General features: G+C 35.0%; 1 protein-coding gene across 1 annotated transcript; it reads left to right on the top strand.

Annotated features, from left to right (window-relative positions):
- Positions 1 to 3,048: 3,048 nt before the first annotated feature.
- On the top strand, positions 3,049 to 8,194 carry ponzr5 (plac8 onzin related protein 5). The gene is made up of 4 exons (XM_084406143.1): positions 3,049 to 3,255; positions 5,018 to 5,129; positions 7,046 to 7,203; positions 7,288 to 8,194. The coding sequence occupies exons 2-4, from the start codon at positions 5,036 to 5,038 to the stop codon at positions 7,408 to 7,410; spliced, it is 375 nt and encodes a 124-aa protein (XP_084262269.1). The 5' UTR covers positions 3,049 to 3,255; positions 5,018 to 5,035; the 3' UTR covers positions 7,411 to 8,194.
- The last annotated feature ends 1,262 nt before the right edge of the window (positions 8,195 to 9,456 follow it).

Below are 9,456 nucleotides of genomic sequence, written 5' to 3'. Positions count from 1 at the left end.
CAAGTGCGATAAGCATATTTTCTCAACACCAAACCCAACTGAAAGTTCTTCTGGAAACTAACTCCCACGACACAAACCAGTGCGCCGTGACTCTGCGAACTGTACATTAGACTACATGAGAAATCTGCTTTTTGCAGAAAGAAAGAGCTCGATCATATCAGACTGGACTCATAAAGTCATGATCTGATTTTTATTATTATTTTTCTGACAAACTGCAAGTATTGGATGATTTCTTACACTTAAATTGGATTTATTATTGAAATAATCTGGATGGAATTAGGATCTTTTCTCAGATGATCCGACAAAAGTGAGAGTCTAAGTACAATAACAAAGCCCTTCATTTTTTCATCTTGATATTAAAGACTCGCATCTTTTTTGCTTTAGAAGTAAATTCAGAGGTGCTGTATGTAATGTTGACAGCTAGTGGCTGAAATGGGCACTGCAGTCCAAATTCAAAAACATAGGAGAGAGTTGTTTCTCCCGCCTCCTCCTCCTCCTCAGACTCACCAAGGTTTGCCAGTTTGAGGACATGCAACAGGAACAAGCGCAATCGACAATTGAAGGCGACGAGGCTGATGTGGGAAACTGAAAGAGCACTAGTTGTTGAAAGAAGAGCTTAGCTTGTAATTCTATTACAAGTCTGACCTGCTTTGTTCAATTAAAAGAAATCACGCAAAGCACATTCTCATAATTGCCCTTTAAACGTTTCACATTGTCAATACTTTTATGATTGTATCACCAGGAAAGATTAAATGAATAATCAGACTAATCTGATCTAAAAAATGTATGAACCTAAAGCTATTTCCACTAAATTATTTTATAGTCTCATGGTTAATTATTGGTTAATTATTGAATTATTATTTATTTTTTTCAAATTAATATATTAAGATCAAAACAATTATTATGAATTTTACATAAAACTATAATAATCTAAACAAAGAGTAATAATAATTTTGTAATGATCTATTTCTTCTATATTCTGTGAATTCCATTAGAGTTCAGCTTGATGTTGGTGGTATTTTTTTGTGTTATTTTTCATTTTTTTATTCATTTTATTTTATTTTATTTTTCTTGATGTGTCTGTGAATAGTGTGTTCTTATAAGATTTGAGGGGCCGTTTGCACGACACTGCTTTCAACTTAAAACAGCGTTTCGGGGGCCTAAAAAGACACGTTTTAAAACGGGTTTCAAAGTGCAAGTTTTTGAAAACAACGCTGTTATCATAAGATGAACAAACAAAGACGAGACAATACCAGAGTGACAGAAACATGACATTAAAGGAGTAGGTCACTTCAGAATGAAAATTTCCTGATAATTTACTCACCCCGACGTCATCCAAGATATTCACGTCTTTCAAGTTTTCAGAGGAAACATTCCAGGATTTTTCTCCATATAGTGGACTTCAATGGGGTCCAACGGTTTGAGGGTCCAAATGTCAGTTTCAGTGCAGCTTCAAAGGCTCGACACGAGGAATAAGGGTCGTATCTACACAAACCATCGCTCATTTTCCCCCCCCAAATTTTTTTTTTTTTTTTTTTTTTTTTTTTTACCATCACGCATGCGGCGTGACATAGGCGGAATTACCAACCTAGAGTGTTTCTAAATAAATAAAAGGTAATAATGTCGGACAATTTTGAAGTTGAAGGAGAAAACAGATGAAGTTTTTCACCCTACCGCGCGCGGTACTCACGCGTGACCTTTCAACGTGATTACCTAATGTGTGTCGCATCACAGAGCTAGTGCACGACGAGCATTTGTGGTTAAAAAGTATTATATGTATATTTTGTTTTTAGAAAATGACCTATCATTTCTCTAGATAAGAGACCCTTATTCCTCGGCTGGGATCGCGTCGAGCCTTTGAAGCTGCACGGAAACTGACATTTGGACTGTTGTGGCAAACATTTCTGGAACATCATCATCACTGCGTAAGAGACAGTCTGAATCAAATAGTCTTTTAAAAGGTATTTATTCTTGCAAGAATAGGCCCAGTCAACCACACAGAAGCTATGTGGAGTGAGTGAGACCCAGACAGGAAGACGGGAGCAGTCTTTATACAAATTTCAAGGCCTTCTGCAGGCTTCAGATAACATAACTAATATCTTTTATTGCTTAGTCATTCTTTTGCTGACGACAAAAGTCAACCCTAAGGTCAAAGGCCCTGCCCCATATTTCCTGAAGTTTCACACCCAACAAAAATGCATACATCTTGTTCACAAATATATATGTTTTTCCCATTCATGTATTATAATGAAACTCACACTACTTTATATATCTACTAAAGATCAATGAAAATCACATTTTCCCATTACAGGACCCTCAACCGTCGGACCCCATTGAAGTCCACTATATTGAGAAAAATCCTGGAATGTTTTCCACTGAAACCTTCATTTCTTTTCGACTGAAGAAAGAAAGACATTTTATTTGATAGCCAAGAGGTTTCTGGCAATTCCTGTTCTATAAAGTCAAATGATTTATTATCAACCATAATTTGCATACTTTAAGTTTGGGACCTGACCTCTAAGATGGCACTGCCCCATGTAGATAAAATGTAGATAAGACCACTCCGGATGCCTTGTTAGACTTGCACGGGCTGTTTCACGGAAACTTAAACCTATAGAAATGCACGTTTGAGCTATTTCAACTGAAAGTGATCAGTGCCATTGTTTTGTCCCGAGATGAACATCAGTAATGTTTTGTGACACGTTTATAAAAGCTAAGGCCTTATCCTGACTTAATCTAAGCCCTGTCTGTGAAACCAGGCCTAAAAGTTCAATTTCTTGAGTGAAATTACAATTACAAAGCACTGTATCATGCCTGACACGTTTTGATGAACAATAGTCAGGCAGTGTTCGTTCATACCCAAAAACAGTCAAGGTATTATCTCAGAACAAACAAAAAACAGTAACAAGGATTCATAAAGACTTAAACACACTGTAACACAGTTAAATATCATTAACTTGTTTGCAACATTGATGCAACCAGCAAACCAAAGACATTTACTCAGTCATACACATGCAAACAGATAAACAATAGAGTCTTCATTCTCAGGTGAAACTATGCCCACGGTAAAGCCACATGCTGATAGATTTTCAGGTGGAAGGTCACGGGTGTGACGCATAACTAACCTGACCAGTGACTTTGAGGAAGCGCTTAAATTGAGATGCACACCTGCTCGTAACAGTGGATCTCCATCATTTTGCCTCTTGGAGTGTGAATGAACACAAGTCTGTCCTTCGTCTCTAGTCTCGCGCTCAGGTAAGAGCCGGTTTTGAGATTGTTCAATTTTAGGTAGATTACTTGGTACAAAGTGCATGTTGAAAATTGTAGTAGTAGTATAATCTATTACATGGCACATTTTTGGTAATATAATCGGACTACTTTTTGATTTCTTTTAACGTTACTTTTAGCCTTCACTAGTTTCCCATGCACTGACTAATTAATGAGGTTGATTTGTCACTGTTTTCCAGCTGTATTTACACTGTTTCATCATTGCTTTTGTTGTTAGGATTAGTAACTTGCCATTTTGTGACATTTGGAGTTCATTTTCCACTCAAAATAACACATTCAAACACAAAAACGATCCATCAAATGTTACCGTCATTGTGTATTGTCTAAGTATTGAGGTCTCTGCATTCACGTGACGTGTGATTCCCATTACGTAGAATATCTATTGTATTAATTAATAGATGTTTCTAAGTAAAGCATGTACTTTAAAAGTGTGGTTTAATTCATTGTTTTATTTTTTGAATGAAATCAAATGTATTGCAAAGGAAACTTCAACTAAATAGATATTACTCAACCTTTTACAAGCCAAGTTAAAATGACTTATTTCCTTTGTTACTTTCATTAACTTAGTTAAGTAGAGTTTACTTAATTCCATATGTGAAGTTTACTTTAAAAATACTCGTGAAAAAACTTGCCAAAGAAAAATTTAGTAAATTTAACTCATTGCTTTTTTCAGTGTATTTGAATAGGATAATCTTCTACTATAGTGATGTACAAATACAAAAAGAAAAAAACAGCAAATTTCCAATGTAAAGTGCATTAAATGTTATATTACATCAGGGTTTCCCAAACGGGGGTTTGTGAAGGAACCGCAGGGAGTTTGTTGATGAAAAAATAAGAATTATTTAAACCATAAAAATGTACGATTTTCAAATAATAACAATCAAAATAAAAACACGAAAAATATTAAATATTTAATTTGTTATCCAGTGTGGCCTCTGACTTGTGTAATTCCACAAAACTGGAAGACAATACTGAGAGTCAGTCAATTGTGAATAATTTACTGCCATTTTGTGAACATTACGTAATTGTGTAATCACTAAAAATGTAACTACAATCTGATTATGAGTATTTTAAAACGTAATATAATAACAAGTATGTCATTTTTTGGAATCTGATTACGTAATCCATTACACACTGTGTGTCACTATGCACTTATTTAAATATCTAGCTTAGTTTTTCAAGAATAACTTGTCTTTAAAACAACACTGGGTGATAAATCACCATTTGACATGTTTTTCAATGAGCACTTTTGTGCCGATGCTAATGAAAAATAGATGGTTCTTAATCAAACAAATAAAGGTTCTGGTTCAGAAACTTAAACATCCATGAAATCTTTTCATTCCACAAAGTGTTCTTTAAAGTGGAAAAGATTATTTAAAATGTACTTCATACTGAGAGAAAAAAAGGTTATTTTAAGAAATGTTCCCTGAAAGGTTCTTTTGGGGAACCCAAAAAAAAAAAAAAAAAAGGTTTTTATGGCATTGTTAAAAAAATGAGTAGTTTAAACTTAAAGTAGAAAGTATGTTTTACCCTACTGGAAGATATTTTTCTAGTTTTAAGCAAAAAGTCTCTTAATGTTGATCTGTTTTTAAGAAAACAAGACTTATATCTATATGTAAGAATGTTTTGATATAGAAAAAGTAGGAAAATTATTATTATTATTATTTTTATTTTTATTTTTTTGCAGTGTATGCACTCATATGTCTTTGTGTTCTTGTGTCTGTTGAAGGATTTGGTAATAAGCAGGATGACTTCGCAACAGCCAAAGGCCTTTGTCATGTCACACACTTCCAACCAGTGGAGCTCTGGAATCTGTGACTTCTGTCAGGATGTACCAGAGTGTGAGTCTCTCTCTCTCTCTCTCTCTCTCTCTCTCTCTCTCTCTCTCTCTCTCTCTCTCTCCCCCTCTCTCTCGGTTTTGTTGATTTTGGTGTGTCTAGAATGTCATTTTGTAACTATACAATAGTATTGCTAAATCTAGCTGGCACATCATCATTGTACATCATCACTGAAATATGTGTATAAAAGGTTCTCCGGAGGTGTGCCAAAATAAGGGATAATGTGTAATCAGTTTTTTTCTGTAATTACTGGTTGACTGTACATTAAGCCTGTCATTCTTTATAAACTGAGCAGGAAACTGACAAGTCTTCTTCCCCATGCATATCCGAGTGAAACTGCTTCTCAAACTAGAAAAACCGTAGGGCAGGACCTGATTGGATTGTTGGATCATTATCGTTTGCTATTTCTGTGACAGATTGTCCCGCGCTCACGCACGGATGAATCATTTATAATAAATATTCCAATAATTCCATAAAAAAAAGAAAAAAAGAATTGTCAATTTTGATTTCATGGTGAGGGCTGCACTATATATATGGTTTAAGCATTGATATTGCAATGTGCGCATCCAAGAATGGTTGTTGATCCGTACAGACCAGGCCACAAGCTTCGAAAAGCACATGATTCTCTGATTAATTGAAAGGTTTAACCATCATAGAGCGAAAGTTTATCATTTGTATGTGTTTTAGGTCTTGTCAGTTTAAACATTTAAGTTATTTTAAACCATTTGAGTGCAAGAAGACGTGAAAGAATTCAATTCGGAACCCAATTAAGTTCTTTTTCACGTCTATTTATGCTTGAATGGACACACACATGCCCGTTTATTCTTGTAAACACACTTATGGTTTACGTGAACATAAACTATTGAGACAAAAAACCGATGCGTATCATTCTATTGGATCCGTGCATTTGGTCTTAAAGTGACGTGAAAGAATTCAATTCGGAACTGAATTAAGTTCTTTTTCGGAACTCTGGAACTCGAGAATCAAAACTCTGGAACTCGAGAATCAAAATGATCCCCTAGCTGTTCCCAGCGGTAAATACGACTTGAGAGGGAGTTCATGTCCAAGTATTCCAGAGAGTCGTGTAATTTTTTATCGAAAAATTTTAAGTTTTTTATTTTTTTATCATTTTTTACTTCGTTGGAATGGTATGAAACTTGGGAAGGGTTTCGGCACTTGCTATGTGAACACACACACAAAAAATCATGGACATGATTCGAAAAGGTTAAATGGTCCTGTAAAAAACAGTCACACTATTTTCAAGGTAAAAAATTAGCAAATTGGAAATGAATGGGAAACTTTTGGTACTGCGGTCAAACAAAATCTTACTGAAAGTAAGGGTTTTTTTTTGCGATATCAAGCTCAAATTTTGAACACAACTTGTTTAGATTTATGGTTTGGATTTTCTTGCAGTTTTAGAGTAAAACATGATTTTGAAAATATATATTTCATATAAAAATTTAAAATTGTATTTTTGTGCATTTTTCATAATAATACATTATATATTTCTTTTATTTTTACTTTTTTCACTTCAGAAATAATTTGCCATGTGTCGTCTTTGAAAAGAGATCAAACTTAAGTCTGTGCTCTAAAGCATTCAAGATTTACGACAGTTTAAGTTGGAAAATAAATGTTTAGGTCTATGCTCAAAAAGTGAATAAATGGATTATAAATACAGCGTAAATACAATTTAGTATAAAATAAATCCCCTAAAAATACAAAATATTAAATAAGAAACGTTATCAACTAAACCTATAGTAGCCTAGGCCTACATTAATTTCATTGACAAAAAAAGCAAAAAAAAAAAAAAAAAAAACCGAAGAGCATCAGAGGGTTTAACAAATGTGAGATGTCAATGCTGCTTTCAACTCTTTCACATCGTGATTCCTCTCATCACTAACGGTCGTGTTCTTTTGCAGGTTGTTTTTCATTTTGGTGCTTCCCCTGCTTTGCCTGTTCGACGGCTCGCAAGCATGGCGAGTGTCTGTGTCTGCCTCTGCTCGACGGGTTCGGATCATGCGTTCCTCCAATAACTCTGGCCATGCGGGTCTCCGTGCGCAATCGCTATGGGATACAGGTTTGTTTCAAAGCCAGTTCTAGCTATCTTATATCTAATACTGTTTATAAATCTGGAGAACTTATCGTGTTTCTCTCTCTCTAGGATTCTATCTGTAAAGACTGTCTTTACTCCACCTTCTGTGGTGTCTGCTCCTGGTGTCAGATATCCCGAGAAATGAATGTTCGTGAGCAAAATGTCACATTCATCAACGGTCGAGCAAAATGAAGGCCCTGACTTGCAACCTACACATGTTTTTCTCAGTATTCTGCACTGTTACAAATGAAATGACTCTCATTCTTCTCTGTGACATTAGATCTGCACCGTTGTATTTGCTCCATTTACAGGCAAATCCAGTTTTTTAATTCACAATTTTGAGATTTTGTTTCCATAACAAGTCTTCTTTCAGACTAGTGGAAATAAAACATGCAAAATACACATTTAAGTGTTTATTTTATTTCCTTTCATCGATATGCATCTGTAGAATTCATTTGCAATACGTATCTTTAAAGGCTGTTTTATCAAAATGATTTTTTTTTTTTTACTTTCTTAGACCAAATTTTACAGTTTTGCCTCCTTTTTATATTCTAAAGGTTTTTACTGAAAGGTTTATTAATATTCAACTGAGTTATATAACATTTTAAAAATGGATGGTGGATTATTTTTTTATTTTTTTGTAGCTTGTTGACATTTTCTGATTTATGGAGTGATGAAAAGAGAAATCCAAAATCTCCTCTGTAAAAACCTTTAACTCTAATGTGTTAAGAAAAAAATTAAACAAGAATTTTGAACCTGGCTTTATCCAAGGTTCAGATTTCTGTTCTGGAATTGTATGCAAATGCATATTTATTTATATAATGCCTCATTTGCATATTTAAAGAAAAAAATCTGAAAACTTGTAATGCAAAACTATTGTTTTATTGTACTGTGATTAATCATCTGGTGGAAGTATGGTGATGTCTGTTAGTTTATTGTCTTAATCTATTGCCTTAATAAAAACGGTCTGATGGTCATCTGGTATGTCTATATTTTAGTATCCGTTAAAAAATCTTTTCTTAAAGGGATAGTTCACCCAAAAAAGAATATTCTGTCATTAATTTCTCACCCTCATGTCATTCCAAACCCGTAAGTCTTTCATTCATCTTCAGAACACAAATGAAGATATCTTGTCCCTCCATGTAAAGTGTATTCATCTAAAACTCGGTTCAGAATGTTCATAAAGAGATTGTAAAATGAATTGAGCAGTTTAATCACAGTCTTCTGAAGAGACCCAATCGCTTTATGTAGTGAACCGATATAATTTAGGCATTTTTTTATTTAGGCATATAGATTTTGATCATCGCACGTACATAGAGTACTCAAATATGGTAAATGTAAAGGTGCGTTCACGTCTTCATAAAGTTTGTAATTACCGGTACGTGTTACGCATCACGTTTGAGCTTCAGCAAGAACCAATGAGGTTCAGTCTCGTGTTACACATCACATTTGAGCTTCAGCAAGAACCAATGAGGTTCAGTCTCGTGTTACGCATCACATTTGAGCTTCAGCAAGAACCAATGAGTTAATTCTTGTGTTACGCATCACATTTGAGCTTCAGCAAGAACCAATGAGGTTCATTCTTGTGTTACGCATCACATTTGAGCTTTAGCAAGAACCAATGAGTTCATTCTCGTGTTACGCATCATGTTTGAGCTCCAGCAAGAACCAATGAGGTTCATTCTTGTGTTACGCATCACATTTGAGCTTTAGCAAGAACCAATGAGTTAATTCTCGTGTTACGCATCACATTTGAGCTTCAGCAAGAACCAATGAGTTAATTCTCGTGTTACGCATCACATTTGAGCTTCAGCAAGAACCAATGAGGTTCATTCTTGTGTTATGCATCACGTTTGAGCTCCAGCAAGAACCAATGAGGTTCATTCTTGTGTTACGCATCACATTTGAGCTTTAGCAAGAACCAATGAGTTAATTCTCGTGTTACGCATCACATTTGAGCTTCAGCAAGAACCAATGAGGTTCAGTCTCGTGTTACGCATCACATTTGAGCTTCAGCAAGAACCAATGAGGTTCATTCTTGTGTTATGCATCACGTTTGAGCTTCAGCAAGAACCAATGAGGTTCATTCTCGTGTTACGCATCACGTTTGAGCTTCAATCAGAACCAATGAGGTTCATTCTCGTGTTACGCATCACGTTTGAGCTTCAGCAAGAACCAATGAGGTTCATTCTTATGTTACGCATCACGTTTGAGCTTCATCAGTTTTATCAGTATCAC

The sequence above is a fragment of the Rutilus rutilus genome, assembly GCF_951802725.1.
Source record: "Rutilus rutilus genome assembly, chromosome: 3".
NCBI classification, from domain to species: Eukaryota; Metazoa; Chordata; class Actinopteri; order Cypriniformes; family Leuciscidae; genus Rutilus; species Rutilus rutilus.
This window is presented reverse-complemented; position numbering and strand designations above follow the sequence as displayed.

Excerpts from the sequence above, each read along its gene's own strand:
- ponzr5 (XM_084406143.1), top strand. The coding sequence starts at position 5,036 with ATGACTTCGCAACAGCCAAAGGCCTTTGTCATGTCACACACTTCCAAC. Across the intron at positions 5,130-7,045 it reads CTGTCAGGATGTACCAGAGT|GTTGTTTTTCATTTTGGTGC; the intron begins GTGAGTCTCTCT and ends GTTCTTTTGCAG. Across the intron at positions 7,204-7,287 it reads GCAATCGCTATGGGATACAG|GATTCTATCTGTAAAGACTG; the intron begins GTTTGTTTCAAA and ends CTCTCTCTCTAG.